Consider the following 23,147-nt stretch of genomic DNA (forward strand, 5'->3'; position numbering starts at 1 on the left):
GCATCACATGCCTATATCTGTGTCTCCTCCTCCTTTTACTCCTCCACCTCTTTTCTTTTTGCATGACTGTATGTACTTGTCACTTTTCCATGTGTTAGTTGTGTCTTCTGAGCAGTTTGTCCGCTTTTGGACACCTTTGAAGGTGTTTTCTATGTGTTTTCTATGTGTTTCTATGTGTTTTTGTTTGCCTGCCATTGGTTTTAATGGTGTTTGACGGTGTTCAACGAACAGTTCGGCGAACATCCCGTTGGTTCGACGATCCGAACCGAACCTGAACACTATGGGAGTGGCTCAACACTAGCCGAATGCACCGATTTCATAGAACACGAAGTTCTGACGAAACCCCATGTGGAGATGAATTCGAAGCCCTACCGAATCTCGGAGTCATTGAGGAATCTAACAGTAGGTGGTTTAACCCAAATGTCCTTGTTCCAAAACCCAATGGAGAATGGAGATTCTGTAATGATTATCGGAAGATGAACTAAGTCTCCAAGTTCGACGCATATCCAATGCCGCGTGTCGCTCAGCTGATCGAGAGATTTGAGCCGGCAATGTACATAACTACCTTGGGTCTAATAAACAGGGAAAAAATGCCCGTGGTGCCCACTGGTTTCTAGCTCTGTAGGGTTTCCGCTTCCATATAGAACATAGAGCTTAAAATTACATGGTAATGCCGATGCCCTCTTGAAAGTCCCATGTCTAGTGGAAGAAGGTGCCACACTCACAGTTTTAGGCAGAGGGTTTAGTTATGTAAGGGGGCTGTTAGACACCTAATGGTTGGGAGATAAACTTGGAGTAATGCTTTAGGACATGTAGGACTAAAAGGGGTTAATCCGCCATGACAGATTGATTGTGACTAGTTTATGAGTTGGAAGAGATGGCTGCTCACCATTTCTCCACCCTAGGGTGCAGTTAATTTTGTAAATTGAGAGCTGTTTTGTGTCACATATAGCTATGTATATGGAGGTGTGTGAGTCTCCTGGATTGATTGCCTTTGCTAAAGGACTAAGAAGCTGTACTGTAAGCCAGGCCGGCTAACCAGCACAATTGTATGGACTTGTTGCTTTATGTTTTATTTTATGCTGCACAAGGGCTGTATTTGAGTTTTCTGTGATGTGGTTTATGAGGACTGAAATAAACCAGGCTAACTTTAAATAGAAACGGTTCCTGTGATACCTCAAATTGCTCCCAAGCAGCATTGTTACAGGTTGTTAATGTTTGTATTCTTAATAACTGTAGGACATTGAAGGAAGGTTTTGTAATTTACACTGTTTCAACATTATTTGGATAACCTTTATTTACCGTTTTTATTAAATAAGTTTTTTATTTACCTCTTGACTATTCCTCATTTAGCTCAGATAAGAAAGAGATAAAAGAAACTTGATTAGTTGTTTGATGGTCAGTGTCTTTACAATAACACTAAAGTGGTAAGTAGCAGTTGGAGCATTGGGACAAGTATATATTCATGTCACAATTTTAATCGTAATTCTGAAAAATGCTACTGTTCAAATAAAACCATGAAATTGACTATTAAAACATTTTATTGCTAATTTGATAACATTTTCTTTCTAAAGAATCAACGGGAATGTTAGTACAATATTTTATTAATTCTGGTATTCAAAATAAATAGTATCACTTATGGGATTTAAATGATGAATACATTCACACCCTAATGTTTCTGTCTGTGTGAACACAGTGCAGGATGTTCACTGTTTTGCTGTGCAACAATCGCTATTCACCCATTTAATTCACGATTCTCAACCTGCAGTGCATTGTGAAAGTATTTGGCGCCAAATACTTTCACAATGCACTGTGTATGGATAAACACTTGAGACCAAATTGGCCAAAGATTGTAAAAATAGGTCAAGTATATAGCAATCCGAAAAGAGAAATAGACCCCCAAACACCAGTATAATTTTAAACAAAATATTTTTATTGAATTACACAGAGCAATAAAAAGACATAAAAAATACACATAAGTGAGGATGGTGAATTGTGAATGAACAGAAAACTAGATGAAAGAATAACATTCCATAAATGCAGTCAAAATATACCATAATTTCTAAAAAATACATAATTCCTCAGAATGAACCAATAATATGATTAATATATACAAACAGATATCAGGTATATCAGAATTATTTCAAATGCTCTTATTCCCATAATGTAATTGTATAAATAACCAATAAATGGTAAATATTCAATCAATATGTATATAATATATAAAGGAGATTCAAGGCATGCAAAGTCCAGGACACCATCTATGGTGGTGTGAAACACATTACGTCTGATAAATGCAGGTTTAAATTATGTGAATAAGTACAACATATCTATTAGGCATTATGCAACATACTGATGCCGATTTATAGGTAGAAAAAGTGCTATTGTGCTAGAACATGCTGATTTATGACAAACCACTGCTGGAATAGCTAAAAAATACCAATCATATAGTCTATCCCTCAACAGTCATAATAGAGGCAGACTTAGATAAATCATAAAGTGCTTAGTGCTATGGTGTGCCAGTCTATTAGTGCATTACACTTGTATGTCCCTGTATAGAGCAATAGTGAACAAGATATGTTACCCACTGTGGAAAGGTTTCATCCAGCACGTTTTGCATCAAGCTTCATCAAATGGGGTTCTTCTAATGAAGATTGATGTGAAATTTGCATCAAGGGGTACTGGATGAAATATTTCCACAGTAGGTAACGTATCTTGGTCGCTATTGCTCCATACATAAACATGTAAGAGTAAGGCACTAATAGACTGGCCCACCATAGCACTAAGCACTTTGTGATTTATCTAAGTCTGCCTCTATTATGACTGTTGAGGGATAGACTATATAATTAGCATTTTTTATTAATTCCAGCAGCGGTTTGCCATAAATCAGCATCTTCTAGCACAATAGAACTTTTTTCTATCTATAGATCGGCATCAGTATGCTGCATAGTGCCTCATAGATATGTTGTACTTATTGACATCATTTAAAACCTTCATTTAAAACGTGCATATATCAGATGTAATGTGTTTTCCACAACCATAGATGGTGTCCTGGACTTTGCATGCCTTGATTCCCCTTTATGCAGTGGGGAAAATAAGTATTTGATACACTGCCGATTTTGCAAGTTTTCCCACCTATAAAGTATGGAGACGTCTGTAATTTTCATTGTAGGAACACTTCAACTCTGAGAAACAAAATCTAAAAATAAAAACTAGAAAATCACATTGTATGATTTTTAAAGAATTGAATTGCATTTTATTGCATGAAATAAGTATTTGATCACATACCAACCAGCAAGAATTCTGGCTCTAACAGACCTGTTAGTTTTTCTTTAAGAACCCCTCCTACTCTGCACTCATTACTTGTATTAATTGCACCTGTTTGAACTTGTTACCTTTATAAAAGAGCCCTGTTCACACACTCAAACAATTACACTCCAAGCTCTCCACCATGCACAAGACCAAAGAGTTGTCTAAGGACACCAGGGACAAAATTGTAGACCTGCACAAGGCTGGGATGCGCTACGGGACAATAGGCAAGCAGTTTGGTGAGAAGGCAACAACTGACACAATTATTAGAAAATAGAAGAATCACGTGATGACTGTCAATCTTCCTCAGTCTGGGCCATCATGCAAGATCTCACCTCATGGGGTAATGGTGATTCTGAGAAAAAATCAGGAATCAGCCGAGAACTTCATGGGAGGTCTTAGTCAATGACCTGAAGAGAGCTGGGACCACAGTTATTGTTAGTAATAAATTACGTCATGGATTAAAATCCTGCAGGGCACGAAAGGTTCCTTTGCTCACATGTCCAGGCCTGTTTGAAGTTTGCCAATGACCATCTGAATGATCCAGAGGAGGCATGGGAGAAGGTCATGTGGTCAGATGAGACTAAAATATAACTTTTTGGTATCAGCTGAGCTCACCGTGTTTGGAGGAAGAAGAAGGATGAGTACAACCCTAAGAACACTGTCCCAACCATGAAGCATGGTGGGGGACACATCATACTTTGGGGGTGCTTTTCTGCAAAGAGGACAGGATGACTGCATCATATAGAAGGAAGAATGGATGGTGTCATGTATCCCAAGATTTTGGCCAACAACCTTTTCCTCAGTAAGAGCATTGAAGATGGGTCATGACTGGGTCTTCCATCATGAAAATGACACAAAACACACAGCCAGGACAACTAAGGAGAGGCTCCATAAGAAGCATTTCAAGTTCCTGGAGTTGCCTAGCCAGTCTCTAGACCTTAACCCAATATAAAATCTTTGGATGGAGCTTAAACTCAATGTTGCCCAGCAACAGCCTTGAAATCTCAAAAGATCTGGAGAAGATCTGTATGGAGGAGTGGGCCAAAATCCCTGTTGCAGTGTGTGAAAACGTGGTCAAGAACTACAGGAAACATCGAACTTCTATAATTGCAAACAAAGGTTTCTGTACCAAATATTACTTTTCTATTGTATCAAATACTTATTTCATGCAATAAAATGCAAATTAATTATGTAAAAATCATACAATGTGATTTTCTGAATTTTTTTAAGATTGTGTCCCTCATAGTTCAAGTGTACTATTTCATATCTGTTTGTAAATATCAATCATATTATTGGTCCATTCTGAGGAATTATGTATTTTTTTTAGATATGATGGTATATTTTGACTTCATCTAAGGAAGTTATTCTTTCATTCAGTTTTCCGTTCATTCACGATTCACTATCCTCGATTATATGTGGTTTTTTTATGTCTTTTTATTGCTCTGTGTAATTCAATAAAAATATTTTGTTTAAAATTATACTGGTGTTTGGGGGTCTAGTTCTCTTTTTGGACTGCTATATAAACACTTGTTTGACATCATTTGCTAGTAGCATTGTCCATTGTTTTACTGATCACTTGCTCATGTAAACAAACCTAAAGTTTTCCAACAGCAAGCCCTGCTTATGACTTTTAAAGGATTTTCTTTGTATTTCTGAGCAAAGATCATTGGAAATATACACTTTGTAACACAAAGAATCATGTTTATGTTAAATTAATCATATTTTCTAAAATATTCATTTAGGCAAAGGTTTTACAATAACATTTGGTTCCTTGAATGTTGAGGTGAAAATAACTTTGCGTTAGCATACCTGACAAACATCTTCATTGTTTTCCTATGTGAGAAAATGTGGTGTAACATTCTGTCCTGTTACCCACAGCTTTTCAGATTATTGTTGAAGGCATAAAACACCATAATGTGATGTTGTACCAGTAACACCTCTGCCAAAATGGTTTCCAATCAAAAAAATAGTAATTAGCAATTTGTAATTCCACTTTGTTCATAATATTTGTTTTACATAGATATATGGATTTTTTATTTCATTTGTGGCTTTGCAGTAAAAATAGTAATATGAACCAGAGTTTAAGAGGTTGTCCACTACCCTGGCTTACTGACTGATTTTGCATTAATACTTAAGGATTTTGCCCTTAAATAACCCCACAAACCTTTTACGCCAAGTTTCATGTTGTTTTATACCTCTCTGCTTCACTTCTTGTGTCCTGACACCAGTTGGGTTGTCATACTGATCACGTCCTCTTCAGAATCTTCTGCTCCCTTCCTACTACATTTCCCATCATTCCATGTACTGTTCTGCAAGCCAGGAGTGAGCACAGGCCTATAACTCTGCCTCCACCCCTACCACTCTTTGTGTCACACACCGCATCAGAATGACCTCTTGTACAGGGCACTGCCGGAAAAAGGATGGGAAGAGATATGAATATATTCATATTATAAAGAATACAGCAGGGTGTATATACATTATACAGGGTATACAGCAGTGTAATCATGTATATACACCCTGCTGTATACATACAGATGCAAGGAGAGCTGGATTTGCAGGGAAAAACTGACAGCATTCAAAGAAACCAAGTGAGCTCTGCTGAATTCAGCCCTTCCCACATGTGTGGTAAGCCCCAACCACCCATCAGTTTCCAGAGCCTGAAACTGAATGGAGAATCTGACATGACATCACAGGAAGCCAGGAGAATCTCAACCAGAGCTCAACTGACCAAAGGAACAGCTCAGGTTACAGAAGGATTTAATGAAGGAAGGTATTTAGTGAAATGCTTTTCTATTGCATTTAGTTGACATGAAAGAGACATGTAATGCAGTGGGCAACCCCTTTAATTCCTTTAATTGTATTGATAATTTGCACCTTTACATTGGGTTAAGAAACTGCACAGGATAATGTTTTGTATCTTTCAAGAATGACAGCAGTACTTCCAGTGCAATCTGGATTTCTACATACAGCTATCAGGCATGATCTGGAAAGAAGGTCAAACTATAATGAGTAACAATGTTACTATTTGTTTTCACTCTCTCCTCTATAATCCTTCACTTTCTACTAACCTCCCTAATCGCTACACCTAGTAAGGAACTGGTCATTTCCTCCTCCATCCTCCCCATCCACCTCACCTCCTCCTCAGAACTATTCCTCAACATACAATCCTGCATCTCTAAGCACAGAAAGCCACCTCATGCCCTCTCCTGCTCCCACCTGCTAACACTTTCTCTGCTCCTCCTCACTGCCGGCGATATCTCTCCAAATCCCGCCCCCCACCACATCCCCACAGTCACTTCTACCTTTAATTCTAGATCTATCCCACATTTCCACAACTTCTCTAACCTTATACCCATCCACTCAGCCCCCGTTTCCCCAGTACCACTAACAGGAGCTCTATGGAACGCTCGCTCTGTCTGCAACAAACTTTCCTACGTCCATGATCTTTTCTTCACTAACAAATTTTCCTTCCTTGCCATGACTGAAACCTGGCTCACCCCCACTGACAGAGTCTCTCCAGCTGCACTTTCGTTTGGCAGATTCCACCTTTCCCACACACCCCGCCCCAGCGGCAAGCATGGTGGAGGAGTCGGCTTTCTCCTGTCAGACAACTGCTCCTTCTCACATATCCCACTGCCACCCTCCGTTACCCTCCCCTCTTTTGAAGTGCACTGCGTGCGCATTTACTCCCTCTCCAACTGGCTGTCATTTACCACCCCCTAGGGCCAGCCACTACCTTCTTAGACCACTTCACCACCTAGCTACTTCACTTCCTTTCCGCTGACATCCCCACTATCATCATGAGCGATTTCAACATCCCCATTGACACTTCCCACTCATCTGTCTCTAAGCTTCCATCCCTCACTTCCTCCTTTGGTCTTGCTCAATGGTCTTCAGCCCCAACTCACAAAGATGGCCACACACTAGACCTAATCTTCACCTGCCTCTGTTCCCTTTCCAACCTCTTTAACTCTCCTCTCTCTCTTTCTGACCACAACTTACACACATTTTCTCTCCTCTCCAGGTCCACAATCCCGATACAGAAACTTGCACACCCTTGCAGAAATCAATCCCAAACACCTCAACCTACACTCACTCTCTGAATCCCTCCTCCCTCTTACAAACATAAATTTATTACATAACACCACAAAAGCTGCATCTCTTGAATCCGTTGCCCTCTCGCACATACCAAAGCTTGCACAATCAGCAGGCAACCCTGGCACACCAGCCTGACTAAAGAACTGAGACGGGCTTCCAGGGTTGCTGAACTGAAATGGAAAAGTTCCCACTCCCACGCAAGCCCTCACTACTTTCAAGTCCACACTCACTGCAGCAAAACAAACCTACATCTCATCGCTCATATCATCCCCTGTCTCACAACCCTAAACAGCTATTCAGTACTTCAATTCTCTCCTCCATCCCCCAGGTACCCCTCCCTCTCCACTCATCTCAGCTGAAGACTTTGTCTCATTCTTTAAGCAGAAGATTGACAACATAAGGCAAAGCTTTTGCCACAAGTCCCCACAGTTCCTCCTCACAACTACTCAACTTTCCTCCTTCAAAACCAGCTTCTCTGCCATCATGGAAGATCAATTTTCCTCTTTACTTTCCAAGTCACATCTCTCCACCTGTGAACTTTACCTGATCCCTTCCCACCTCATCCCTAACCTTACTGCAGTCTTTATCCCAACCCTAACCCACCTCTTCAACCTGTCACTAACAACTGGTGCCTTCCCCTCATGCTTCAAACATGCCTCAATTACACCCATCCTCAAAAAGCCATACCTTGACCCATCCTCTCCGTCTAGCTATCGCCCCATATCACTTCTTCCCTATGCCTCAAAACTACTGGAACAAAATGTCCATCTTGAGTTGTCCTCCCACCTCTTCTCCTGCTCCCTCTTTGACCACCTCCAATCTGGCTTCCAACCGCACCATTCTACTGGAACTGCCCCGACTAAAGTCATCAACGACCTACTAACTACCAAATCCAAGTGACACTACTCTGCCCTTCTCCTTCTGGACCTGTCATCTGCCTTTGACACAGTAGACCATTCCCTCTCACTACAGACTCTCTAATCTCTCAGCATCACAGACTTGGCCCTATCTTGGATCTCCTCATATCTAACAGACCGGACATTTAGTGTCTCCCACTCACACACCACCTCCTCATCTTGCCCCCTATCTGTCGGTGTCCCCCAAGGCTCATTTCTAGGACTCCTGCTCTTCTCCATCTACACCTTTGGCCTTGGACAGCTCATAGAGTCTCACGGCTTTCAGTAACACTTCTATGCTGATGACACACAGATCTACCTATCCGGACCTGATATCACCTCCTTACAAACCAGAATTCCACAATGTCTGTCCGCTATTTCATCTTTCTTCTCTGCTAGATTCCTAAAACTTAATATGGATAAAACTGAATTCATCATCTTTCCACCATCTCGCTCAACCCCCCCACCTGACCTATCTATCAAAGTCAATGGCTGTCCACTCTCCCTAGTCCCGCAAGCTCGCTGCCTCGGGGTAACCCTTGACTCTGATCTCTCCTTTAAACCTCATATCCAAGCCCTTTCCACTTCCTGTTGAATCCAACTAAAAAATATTTCCCGGATCCACACATTCCTCAACCATGAATCTGCAAAAACACTAGTGCACACCCTCATCATCTGTCGCCTCGACTACTGCAACCTCCTGCTCTGTGGCCTCCCTTCTAACACTCTCGCACCCCTGCAATCTATCCTAAACTCTGCTGCCCGACTAATCCACCTGTCCCCCCGCTATTCCCCGGCCTCTCTTCTCTGTCAATCCCTTCACTGGCTCCCCATTGCCCAGAGACTCCAGTTCAAAACCCTAACCATCCTCCATATATTTGTGACCTAGTCTCCCGGTAATTTCCTGCACGCAACCTCCGATCCTCACAAGATCTCCTTCTCTACTCCCTTCTTAGCTCCTCTTCCCACAATCACATTCATGATTTCTACCGTGCATCTCCCCTACTCTGGAACTCTTTACCCCAACATATCAGACTCTCGCGAACCGTGGAAACCTTCAAGAGGAACCTGAAGACCCACCTCTTCCAATAAGCCTACAGCCTGCATTAACCCTGGCTCCACCACACCGCTGCATGACCAGCTGTACCCTCACCTACTGTATCCTCACCCATCCCTTGCAGATTGTGAGCCCATCCCTTGCAGATTGTGAGCCCTTGGGACAGGGTCCTCTCTCCTCATGTATCAGTCACTGACTCATTTTAGTTCAAATTATTGTGCTTGTTCTTTGCTATGTATACCCCTTTTAAACAAGTAAAGCACCATGGAATTCATAGCGCTATAATAATAATAAATAATAATAATAATAATAATGAGTAAGCATGTTTTAAGTTATGTAAAAATCTTGCTTCAGTCTAATAAAGGGAGAGTGGGCACACTTGTACCAGACTCTATGTCCTGTGTGCATTGTACAGAAATTATCCAAGATATATTCTACCTAATGCATAAAACAAAATAGCTATGAAAGCTGCTATATTTGGAAATCTTTACCCTGCCAACATATTGGACAATACACTTGCCATGTCAATGAAGCCTGTAAGCCAGTGTTATATACCAATATTCTGTATATATGGATAAATTCCTTGCTACAATCTTCCATATTTCAATTCAAAACACATTTTTGGGAGCATGCCATAATTATTTTCTGTTGAAGTCATGCCAAAAATTCTTTGTATGCTTCAAAGATAGTAGAGACCTTAAGTACCAATGTAGGAGTTTTATTATGCCAGTACGAAATAGAACTGCAATACAGCCATGAGCGTGGGGTCTTTCACTATGAGTTGTTAAAGTCAGTTGGTGATCTGCTGCACATAAGCTTTAGTATTTACTGAAGCAGAAGTAGAAGCATTTACTGTTTTAACATTAGCAAAAATATTTGGGCAAGTGAATGAAAAAATAATGATATCCCTGTCTGGAAAAAAAAATTGGATGCAGTAGGTTCCTTCTACACTGTGCATGTCCACATCTTTTTAAGTATATAATCTAATCTGATACTACAAAAACACCAGTCAAGAAGGATGCCAATTTTTCTAATATAAAAGCAATGATGAAATTGAAGATAACCTACAAATTTAAGGAACAAATACAAGGAAATAGAATAATCATCATGTGGATGATCCAATGTCATTAGAAAAAGAGCACAATACATATTTTCATATAATGTGAGAAGACTATGGAGGTTATACTAAGCAGCATGCCATTTAAGAAACATTTCAAATCTAGTAATAACATTAGTAAGAGGTAAGGAAAAAATGTGTAGGAATAACAATACTGAAATAACAAATAACAACAATTTTCTTGGTGCCAAAATTGCTACTATTGGTCTTCTTATATCTTCTAGTCCCCAAATTCTTTATTTTGACTTAAAAAAAGATGTGGTATTCTTTGAAGCCAGCACTTGACCATTGTGTGTCACATTTAACTGTGTTCATGGAGATGGAGGACCCTTCAGAGAATTGCATGATCCATTGCAGGTTACTGCATTTTCAGTAGACCACTAGGTGATAAGAAGTAGATATAGAATAACATTGTTAATTTAATAAAAACAAATTAGATGTGACATCAAAATATCTTCACATTACACATATAATGTTTATCAAAGTCTTGGAAAGGGAAATTTGTTTAAAGACATTGGTCTTAATGAGAGTGTTTAATAAAAAAATCAACAGATGAAAAAATGAAAAGTATGAAATATTTAAACAGTAACCATCATTTTAATTCATTTATTTCATAAATCAATAGTGTTCATAACAATAAGATTTTTTTTTTATATTTCTTATCAGACAAATCTGTTCTTTCTCCCCTAGTGCTGATCATTCATTCTCAAAAGTCTCATTTCACTGGTACAATCTGTATTCATAAATGAACATTATAAAGGAGCGGTTCTGCTATACAGTTATTGCATATACAGTGACTACAATGGCTGCCTAAATTTTGGAAAAACCCCAATACCAATTTAAAGACACAGAAGAGGGCCTCCGTAACAACATGTTCCCATTATAAAGCAGTGGTTCTGCTATACAGTTATTGTGTATGCAGTGACTATAATGGCAGCCTAAATTTTGGAAATATCGCAATACCAATTTGAAGACAAAGAGAGGTGGGCCTCCATAACAACATTTTCTCATTATAAAGGAGCGGTTCTGCTATACAATTATTGCGTATGCAGTGACTGCAATGGCTGGCTAAATTTTGGAAAACCCCAATACCAATTTGAAGACACAGAGGAGGTCCTCCGTAACAACATGTTCCCATTATAAAGGAGCAGTTCTGCTATACAGTTATTGCGTATGCAGTTACTTCAACAGCTGCCCAAATTTTGGATGCACTCCAATGCCCCTTGGAAGAGATGTAGGGGAGGGCCTCATAAAAATAATGTTCTCATTATAAAGGAGCAGGTCTCCTATACTGTTCTTGCATATGCAGTGATTGCAAGGTCTGCCAAAAATTTGTACACACTCCAATGCCCCTTGGAAGAGACGTAGAGGAGGGCCTCATGAAAAAAATGTTCCCATTATAAAGAAGCGAGTCTCCTATACTTGTAATGCCCATGCCCAAGTGCATGGGCTGAAAAACATTTACCCCTGGGCAGTATGCATGAACATACTTTATAACAAACATTTCCTAAGGGCATCATAAACACCCTTAAAAATATTATGTGGGTGTTCATCATGGTTAGTAATGAGTGAACATTAAAATGCTATGGTACTCATTGGTCGAGTCGAGCAAATTGAAATAGCCCAATGTAAGTCTATGGGAAACTCGAGCACTTTTTCCGGGCACCCCCTGGCGGTCTGCAGAGACCCTAAGAATTGCCCAAATCGAAGGGAACAGTGCTCAAATGACATGGGAAAAACCCCTGCAAACATCTCTGACTCCCAGGTCACTGCTGTCAACAATGTTGTATAGAGTATTATGCCACTTTTACGGACTCACAATAAAACATACAAAAGCGAAACCAAAATGGATTTTCCTAGGAAAAATGTTAAGGAACATCCTTACCAGGGTAATGACTTGTATATAAGGCAAAATAAATATACAAAAACAAAAATGCTCCTCCACACCTTGGGCTGTTTTGACATATAATGTTTTTGATGCGTTTTTGCACTTTTGTATTGCTTTCAACCAAGACAAATGCATTCACCGGGAAATGTCATTTTAACATTTTACAACCTTATCTGTCCATGTGCTGTGTGACACATGCATACAGTGCTGAAAAGACATGGGAACAGCATGGGGAAGACCCCTGGAAGCGTCTGACTCCCAGGTCACTGCCTAAAATCGTGTTCATCAGACGTGATCCTATATTACTGCGGAAATAATTAGTGATGAGCGAATTTGTTCGAAATCCGATCTTACAACTTAAATTGTACACAAAAATGGCACACTCAGATTCATGATTTGGAAATGAAAGCAAAATTTTTTAAAATCGGAAAAAATCGGCAACGTTCGGTGAATAAATACGGGAACATGATTGCGGGGCAACTACAGTGTTTTTAACTGTTTTGCTAGTATAGTGCTTGTCTATGATGAGCGGGGGAACGTGGTAGGTGAGTGGGGGGGCGGGGTATAGCACAGAACAGGTCAGATCAGCGGCGCACTTGTAATTTTTTCTCTTTCCAATAGGTGGTAACTTTAAGTCAGGAAAGCGCGGCTAGCCAATCAGAGCGCAGGAAGCATCCACACTATCCAGGACTTCTGCAATTGGCTGCTGAAATCACATGTCCTCTCTATATAAAAACCGGCCATGTTCCCTCAGCATCATTTTATCCATGTCACTGATGGAGACAGATGCTGCTCAGTGTGCTCTGTCCTGTGTAATGAGAGATATTAGCTAGATAGATGGGTGCTTGTTTGGAAGTCAGATAGTGTAGATAAGTCCTGTGCTGTGTACCTGTTCAATTTTAATCGACCTTACAGCATATTTTTTTTCTTGTGAAATTACTCAGATTCTGACAGAAAGTGCAGGGCCCATGTCATAGAATAGTGTTGTGCGCCGGTTGTACTGTGCTCTATGCAGGAGTATACCTTAAATCTATTTTTGCACTTGCTAATGTGATAAAGCAAGCAAGAAAGCCCTTGTAGGCCACTTTTTGATTTTGTGGGGTTGAAATTCAGCTATCTTCAGAGCTCTTCAGTGCAGAGCTTCTGAGTGCAGCACACAGAACCCCTTTTTTTTATTTGCTAATGTCCCCTCCCTGCATGTTTGGCGCTCTTTACAGAACCAGTGAACTTGCAGAGATTGTCTGCCACTCACTGTAATGCTGCAGCCATGTTGGTTGTGGCATTACAGTGATTGGCTGGAATGCACAGCGTCATCAGGTCTATTTCAGACCTGGCGTTGCCATGCTCGTCACAGTCACTCCGGAATCAGACAGTGTATGGAGAGGTCCTGGTGAGCTAGGGAGAGATTTGCTTGTTTATAGTTAGTGTAGGTGTACGAAACTACATTAGAGACACATATCCATCTCAACAAACAGTCCTTCTGAGGACTAATCCATCTGCAGAGATATATCAGGAAGGCAGTGTATGCAGGCAGGCAGTGTATATAGCAGACTGCAGTGCATATAGCACAAGAGGCTCCATTCCAGTTTTGTCTGCTGCTGCTGCTGTTAGATATTTCTAGACATAGGCCCAGGTCTCAGGGGCTACGACTAATTTTTTTTGGATCTTAATCCTCATTATTTGCTTAAAAAGCAATCCAGAGAACACCATTTTTCTGCGCCATTTGCTTGTTGGCACGGCAGAATACAGCCAGGTCCTTTCCGTATTACAGCCCTAAAAATCCAGCTATTTAAAACTGTGTTTTGTCCGTCACACGGATCACATATAATTGCGCTGAAAATATTGCCATTTCTGGCCTCCATTGAAATTTTGTTTCAGTGTGTCCGTGAAGCTATTGACACCAGTTTGCTGTTCAAAATAGTTACCTCCAGGCCAGGTATGTAAAACTGTGCTTGCTCCGTCACACGGATCACATATACAGTACAGACCAAAAGTTTGGACACACCTTCTCATTTAAAGATTTTTCAGTATTTTCATGACTTTGAAAATTGTATATTCACACTGAAGGCATCCAAACTATGAATTAACACATGTGGAATTATATGCTTAACAAAAAAGTGTGAAACAACTGAAAATATGTCTTATATTCTAGGTTCTTCAAAGTAGCCACCTTTTGCTTTGATGACTGCTTTGCACACTCTTGGCATTCTCTTGATGAGCTTCAAGAGGTAGTCACCGGAAATGGTCTTCCAACAATCTTGAAGGAGTTCCCAGAGATGCTTAGCACTTGTTGGCCCTTTTGCCTTCACTCTGCGGTCCATCTCACTCCAAACCATCTCGATTGGGTTCAGGTCTGGTGACTGTGGAGGCCAGGTCATCTGGCGCAGCACCCCATCACTCTCCTTCTTGGTCAAATAGCCCTTACGCAGCCTGCAGGTGTGTTTTGGGTCATTGTCCTGTTGAAAAATAAATGATGGTCCAACTAAACGCAAACCAGATGGAATAGCATGCGGCTGCTAGATGCTGTGGTAGCCATGCTGGTTCAGTATGCCTTCAATTTTGAATAAATCCCCAACAGTGTCACCAGCAAAGCACCCCCACACCATCACACCTCCTCCTCCATGCTTCACGGTGGGAACCAGGCATGTAGAGTCCATCCGTTCACCTTTTCTGTGTCGCATAAAGACACAGTGGTTGGAACCAAAGATCTCAAATTTGGACTCATCAGACGAAAGCACAGATTTCCACTGGTCTAATGTCTATTCCTTGTGTTCTTTAGCCCAAACAAGTCGCTTCTGCTTGTTGCCTGTCCTTAGCAGTGGTTTCCTAGCAGCTATTTTACCACGAAGGCCTGCTGCACAAAGCCTCCTCTTAACAATTGTTGTAGAGATGTGTCTGCTGCTAGAACTCTGTGTGGCATTGACCTGATCTCTAATCTGAGCTGCTGGTAACCTGCGATTTCTGAGGCTGGTGACTCGTATAAAGTTATCCTCAGAAGCAGAGGTGACTCTTGGTCTTCCTTTCCTGGGGTGGTCCTCATGTGAGCCAGTTTCTTTGTAGCGCTTGATGGCTTTTGCAACTGCACTTTGGGACACTTTCAAAGTTTGGCCAATTTTTCAGACTGACTGACCTTCATTTCTTAAAGTAATGATGGCCACTCATTTTTCTTTACTTAGTATAATACAAATTCTAACAGTCTATTCAGTAGGACTATCAGCTGTGTATCCACCAGACTTCTGCACAACATAACTGATGGTCCCAACCCCATTTATAAGGCAAGAAATCCCACTTATTAAACCTGACAGGGCACACCTGTGAAGTGAAGACCATTTCCGGTGACTACCACTTGAAGCTCATCAAGAGAATGCCAAGAGTGTGCAAAGCAGTCATTAAAGCAAAAGGTGGCTACTTTGAAGAACCTAGAATATAAGACATATTTTCAGTTGTTTCACACTTTTTTGTTAAGTATATAATTCCACATGTGTTAATTCATAGTTTTGATGCCTTCAGTGTGAATGTACAATTTTCATAGTCATGAAAATACAGAAAAATCTTTAAATGAGAACGTGTGTCCAAACTTTTGGTCTGTACTGTACGTTTTCAGAAAATACTGCCATTTTTGGCCTCCATTAAAATTTGTTTGTGTGTCAGTGAAGCTATTGACACCGGTTTGCTGTTCAAAATAGTTACCTAGAGGCCAGGTATTTAAAACTGTGTTTTCTCCGTCACACGAATCACATATACATTTTCAGAAAATACTGCCATTTCTGGCCTCCATTAAAAATTTGTTTCAGTGTGTCATTGAAGCTATTGACACGGGTTTGCTGTTCAAAATAGTTACCTACAGGCCAAGTATTTAAAACTGTGTTTTCTCTGTCACACGGATCACATATACGTTTTCAGAAAATACTGCCATTTCTGGCCTCCATTAAAAATTTATTTCAGTGTGTCAGTGAAGTTTTTGACACCAGTTTGCTGTTCAAAATAGTTACCTACAGGTCAGGTATTTAAAATTGTTTTCTCTGTCACACCGATCACATATACGTTTTCAAAAAATACTGCCATTTCTGGTCTCCATTAAAAATTTGATTCAGCGTGTCAGTGAAGTTATTGACACCGGTTTGCTGTTAAAAATAGTTACCTACAGGCTAGGCATTTAAAACTGTGTTTTCTCCGTCACACAGATCACATATACGTTATTAGAAAATACTGCCATTTCTGGCCTCCACTAAAAATTTGTGTCAGTGTGACAGTGAAGCTATTGACACCAGTTTGCTGTTCAAAATAGTTACCTACAGGCTAGGCATTTAAAACTGTGTTTTCTCCGTCACACCGATCACATATACGTTTTCAGAAAATACTGCCATTTATGGCCTCCATTAAAAGTTTGTTTCAGTGTGTCAGCGAAGTTTTTGACACCAGTTTGCTGTTCAAAATAATTACATACAGACCAGGTATTTAAAACTGTGTTTTGTTCGTCCCATGGATCACATATAAGTTCACTCCAAATTCAGCCATTTGTAGTGACAGTGGAAGATATTGTCCTTCATTTAAAATGGGCAAGGCACGTGGCAAGGGATGGGGAACTGGACGTGATGGTGATGGTGATGGTGCATGCAGAGGACGAGGCCGTGGGCAAGCTTAAATTGTGCTACAACAAACACCCATATCCTCTCGCTCGACCTTCCTGTCCCAATTAATAGGGGATCGCAAAACACCACTATTGAACACAGAGCAGTGTGAAAAGGTTGTTGGTTGGATAGCAGATAATGCTTCCAGTCACTTAGCCACCACCACCACCCTATCTTCCACACGGTCAAGTCTCAGTAGCCGTGAGTCTGGACCGCATATTCTTCACCCTGAACCTCCTTCCTCCCACCATGTTGAGTGCCCAGAGACAACTGATCCCACACTTGGACACTCCGAAGAGCTGTTCACTTTTCCATTCATAGATTCGGGCCTCTCGCCCGGTCCACTTGAAGCGGGGCAAGAGGAGATCGTATGTAGCGATGCCCAAATATTTGAACAGCCACGGTCACACGAAGGCGACGATGGGAAAGTGTCAAAAGAGGTGGACGATGATGAGACACAATTTCCAGAAAGTTAGGAGGAGGACCAGGGTGCGGAAGTGGAAGAAGAGGTGGTGGATGATATAGTGACTGGCCCAAACTGGCAGGAGGACATGCAAAGTGAGGACAGCAGCACACAGGGGGAGGGAGGCAGAGCACCCCAACAGGCAGGAAGAAAGAGTGTGTTGGCCGCAGACAGAAGGCAAGCAACCGTTCCCCATAACACCAACACAAAGGAAGTTGCCAGTACAACTGTTAGGTCTTCCCGAGTCTGGTTGTTTTTTAAAGACTCTGCCAATAACCCCAAAAAGGCCATTTGCACAACCTGCCAGGCCAGCATCAGCAGGGGTGGCAAAACTAGCAGCCTGACCACCATCAGCATGATCAGGCACATGGCAGCAAAGCACCCGACATTGTGGGCCGAACCCCAGGGTCCAGGAACAGTGTCTGCGGATGGCACCATTGCTTCTTCCGCTTTCATGCATGCAAGCCAATCCCCTGTGCATGGTGCATGCGAAGATGCCTCCTGCCCTGCACCTGTCGTTGCACACTCTCAAGTAGCAGCATCAGGAAGCACGTCCACATCCTTGTCCCAGCGTTCAGATGTCCATACCCCAGTCATTGGAATGCAAGCGCAAATACATAGCCAACGCCCCACATTCCAGACTACTAAATTCCCACATTTCGCGACTGCTTGCGCTTGAAATGTTGCCTTTCAGGCTCGTGGAGACGGAAGCATTCCGAAACCTGATAGCAGCGGCTGTCCCTCAGTACTCGGTCCCCAGCCGCCACTATTTCTCCCGGTGTGCCGTCCCACACAAGCACATGTCCCAAAACATTAGCCATGCCCTCAACAACGCAGTTACCGGTAAAGTCCACCTAACCATGGACACGTGGAGAAGAGCTTGTGGGCAGGGACGGTACATCTCGCTGACGGCACACTGGGTTAACAGAGTGGAAGCCAAGACCCAGTCAGACCTTGGGACGGAAGATGTCCTCCCGACGCCAAGGATTGCTGGCCTTAGGTCAATCAGGGTTGCCCCCACAGTCTACAGCTCCTGCACCTCATCCTCCTCCTCCTCTTCAGCCTCCATCTCCGAAATGACCACGTCAGTCACAAGCTGGAAGCGCTGCACCACTGCCTCGGCCAAGCGTCAACAGGCTGTGTTGAAGCTAATATGCTTAGGTGACAAACTGCACAATGCTGAAGAGTTGTGGACTGCTCTGAAAGAGCACTCAGATCTGTGGCTCACACCGCTGAACCTTTAGCCAGGTATGGTCGTGTGTGACAATGGCTGGAACCTGGTGGAGGCTCTGAGACAAGCTGAGCTCACACATGTACCATGCCTGGCCCTTGTGCTTAACCTCGTGGTTCAGCGATTCCTCAAATCCTACCTGAAGCTGCCAGATCTGCTTGTTAAAGTACACCGCCTGTGTGCCCATTTAAAAAATCACCTACAGCTTCCGCCGCTCTTGCCATGTTTCAGCAGCATTTGCAGCTTCCGGCTCACAGACTGGTGTTGTTATGATCTGCAACAAGGACTAAAGAAAGAAAGGGGAAAGTTATCCCTACAGTAAGACTAAGCTGAATCCCTACGATGTAGCGGGCTGCCTGTTCCTTGCGAACAGACCCGCCTTAGTCCTCGGCTAGTCTGAACGAAGACCTATAGCATAAAGGGGAGGGGTCCCTAAAAGAACTAAGGACTGGAACAAAAATGGGACACCTCCTGAACAGAGAAAGTTGTTGCAGAACACAAAAAGATAAACTGAAAAAAAGGTACTAGAGGTCCCAGAAGGACCAAGCGAACTGACAGAGATAGGCACAGAAGCACCTGGCTGGCAAAACAGTCAAACAACACTAAAGTCCAGCACAGCCAAAAAGGCGGAGCTGGAATATAAAGGCAGATGGTCACGTGACCACAAAACACAAGATGGAAAAAATAAACTGGAGGGTTCTAACAGTACCCCCTCTTTTATGAGGATACTCTGGATCCTCCAGGCCCAGGCCTATCCGGAAACCTCTTGTGGAAAACTCTAACAAGCCTAGGCGCAGAGACATCATCCGCTCTTACCCAGGAGTTATCTTCGGGACCGAAACCCTTCCAGGAGACGAGATACTGTAATCTCCCTCTATGCCATCTAGAATTCAAGATACGAGAAATTTCATATTCGCCGTCTTCCACCACAGGAGGAACTGTGACAATGGCGTCCCTATCAGATACATCAGCCTTTTTCAACAAGGAAACATGAAACACAGGATTAATCTTCCAGGAAGTAGAGACATACAACCTAACCGCAGACAGGTTAACAACCTGAAGCACTGTAAATGGACCCACAAACTTAGGACCCAGTTTTTTATATTCAAATATTTTTTTATTAAATTTTCAAGTAGAATGAAAAAAAAATATATAGACTTCATACAAACAGTACATATACAGTGGTGACCAAAAGTATTGGCACCCCTGCAGTTCTGTCAGATAATACTCAGTTTCTTCCTGAAAATGATTGCAATCACAAATTCTTTGGTATTATTATCTTCATTTAATTTGTCTTCAATGAAAAAGCACGAAAAGAATTGTCCTAAAGCCAAATTGGATATAATTCCACACCAAACCTAAAAAAGGGGGTGGACAAAAGTATTGGCACTGTTTGAAAAATCATGTGTTGTTTCTCTAATTCGTGTAATTAACAGCACCTGTAACTTACCTGTGGCACCTAACAGGTGTTAGCAATAACTAAATCACACTTGCAGCCAGTTAGCATGGATTAAAGTTGACTCAACCTCTGTCCTGTGTCCTTGTGTGTACCACATTGAGCATGGAGAAAAGAAAGAAGACCAAAGAACTGTCTGAGGACTTGAGAAACCAAATTGTGAGGAAGCATGAGCAATCTCAAGGCTACCATTCCATCTCCAAAGACCTGAATGTTCCTGTGTCTTCCGTGCGCATTGTCATCAAGAAGTTTAAAGCCCATGGCACTGTGGCTAACCTCCCTAGATGTGGACGGAAAAGAAAAATTGATGATAGATTTCAACGCAAGATTGTGTGGATGGTGGATAAAGAACCTCGACTAACATCCAAACAAGTTCAAGCTGCCCTGCAGTCCGAGGGTACAACAGTGTCAACCCGTACTATCCGTCTGCGTCTGAATGAAAAGGGACTGTATGGTAGGATACCCAGGAAGACCCCACTTCTTACCCCAAGACATAAAAAAGGCAGGCTGGAGTTTGCCAAAACTTACCTGAGAAAGCCTAAAACGTTTTGGAAGAATGTTCTCTGGTCTGATGAGACAAAAGTAGAGCTTTTTGGGAAAAAGCATCAACATAGAGTGTACAGGAAAAAAAAAGAGGCATTCAAAGAAAAGAGCACGGTCCCTACAGTCAAACATGACGGAGGTTCCCTGATGTTTTGGGGTTGCTTTGCTGCCTCTGGCATTGGACTGCTTGACCGTGTGCTTGGCATTATGAAGTCTGAAGACTACCAACAAATTTTGCAGCATAATGTAGGGCCCAGTGTGAGAAAGCTGGGTCTCCCTCAGAGGTCATGGGTCTTCCAGCAGGACAATGAGCCAAAACACACTTCCAAAAGCACTATAAAATGGTTTGAGAGAAAGCACTGGAGACTTCTAAGGTGGCCAGCAATGAGTCCAGACCTGAATCCCATAGAACACCTGTGGAGAGATCTCAAAATGGCAGTTTGGAGAAGGCACCCTTCAAATATCAGGGACCTGGAGCAGTTTGCCAAAGAAGAATGGTCTACAATTCCAGCAGAGCATTGTAAGAAACTCATTGATGGTTACCGGAAGCGGTTGTTCGCAGTTATTTTTGCTAAAGGTTGTGCAACCAAGTATTAGGCTGAGGGTGCCAATACTTTTGTCTGGCCCATTTTTGGAGTTTTGTGTGAAATGATCAATGATTTGATTTTTGCTTCATTCTCTTTTGTGTTTTTTCCTTGCAAGCAAATTAAATGAAGAGAATAATACCAAAGAATTTGTGATTGCAATCATTTTCAGGAAGAAACTGAGTATTATCTGACAGATTTGCAGGGGTGCCAATACTTTTAGCCACCACTGTATAGTGTAATAGAGGTACACAAGTAAACAAGGTGAATACCATCGTAAACCTGAAATTATTCGGTTGGTGATATGATTCATAGCTTTAGATACGTAAGCTATATCTTATAGGTGCATTTTATAGACAGGTAACTTGGTTGATTCGTTCATAACATAAGTTGCCAAGGTATACAAAGATAACTATTTACATATTGGATCCAGTTGGATAAACACGTAGGTGGGCTGCGCTGCTGAAGTGAATCAATTCTTCAGAGATGATGATGATGAAAAAGGTTTTTTATTAACAACGCGTTTCAACGCCGTACCGGCGTCTTTTTCAAGTAGAAAAAACAAATGTGTACAGCATGAGAATGGATGGGTTTTTAAAGGCCCAAAATGGATGCCAGTTACATAGGGAACACCCACAGGAACACTTAAACCAATAGGAAAATTAGGAAGGGGAGGGATGTTCAACTTGCAATTTCTAATAAATTAAAGTTGGGGAAAAAAAATAAAATAAAAGAGGGACCATCCTTAATACTGATAAAATGTAAACAGTTAAATGATTACAATGTGGGAGAAGAACCCAGGATGGGGCAGTGATTAGAAGCCAGTGAGTGAATATTTAACAGGGGAGCCACCCAGGCAATTGTGGAAGTGACAAAGGAAAGAGGGGAAATGCACATATAAATGGCACCACATAAATAAAAGAAAAATTGTTGAGGAGAAGCGATTGGAGTGTAGGAGAAATGTGATTAGAAGCTGGGATTTGGCAGTGTATGGACATCAGAAGGGCAACATTTAGCAGAGGAGCCATCTAGGTGGATGAGGTGAAGGTGATACAGAAAAGGGAACTATACTTATAAATGAATAAAAAGGACAAAAATGTTGTAAAGACTGCGGTTTGGAGTGCAGGAGAGTTAAAAAAGAGGGATGAAAAATGAAATGGGGATAATAATTTTCATAAATACAAGGAGGGAATAACTAAAAAAAAAAAAAAAAGAATAAAAATTAAAAATGAATTTTCAAGAATGGATAAATTGGATCCAAGATCATGTGTATATTGATTGTTTAGGATAAAACACATTGTGATATAGAATTAAAAATGGGGATATTAATAGAAATTATATTAAAATAGCAATCAGAAAAAGTACCTAAGAAAATACATAAAAAAAGGATCTGAGACCCTATGCAACGACTGTGCAGAGCTAAAAATAGAATAAAATAAATAAGTAAATAAAAATCTCAGTAATTTCATTGAGTCCATAGGGCTTAAGGGTACCGATTCTGTATATCCAATATATTTCTTTTCTCTTCAAGGTTTCCATAGGGTTTGGGAGATAATGGGAAATGGATTCAATTGGTGTGATAGAGATGCCTGTAGCATTCTTACCGTGTACCAATGCGCAATGCCGGGATAAACCATGCTTCATAAAACCTTTTACAATATTGGACCGATGAGAGTTAAGCCTTCGGTGTAGTGTCTGGGTGGTCCTGCCCACGTACTGCAGGCCACATTGGCATTCTATGAGGTATATAATAAAACGAGATTGACAGATCATATTTGACTTGATAGTAAAAACTTCACCTGTATGGTTAGCTTTCAAAGTTTGGGTATTATGTTTAATGCTGTTGCAACAAAGGCATTGTCTCGAAAAGC

The 23,147-nt window shown here is 41.4% G+C and overlaps 1 protein-coding gene across 1 annotated transcript in view; it reads right to left on the reverse strand.

Moving 5' to 3' along the window:
• Positions 1-10,330: 10,330 nt before the first annotated feature.
• SYT9 (synaptotagmin 9) overlaps positions 10,331-23,147 on the reverse strand; it is a 743,011-nt gene continuing 730,194 nt past the window's right edge. Inside the window, exon 7 of the mRNA XM_073659413.1 lies at positions 10,331-10,860. Within this exon, the coding sequence (XP_073515514.1) occupies positions 10,792-10,860 (69 nt within the window). The 3' untranslated portion in view covers positions 10,331-10,791. The remainder of the gene's footprint in view (positions 10,861-23,147) is intronic.

The sequence above is a fragment of the Phyllobates terribilis genome, unplaced genomic scaffold (genome assembly GCF_046119375.1).
Source record: "Phyllobates terribilis strain yellow unplaced genomic scaffold, ASM4611937v1 Scaffold_13__5_contigs__length_258822181, whole genome shotgun sequence".
NCBI classification, from domain to species: domain Eukaryota; kingdom Metazoa; phylum Chordata; class Amphibia; order Anura; family Dendrobatidae; genus Phyllobates; species Phyllobates terribilis.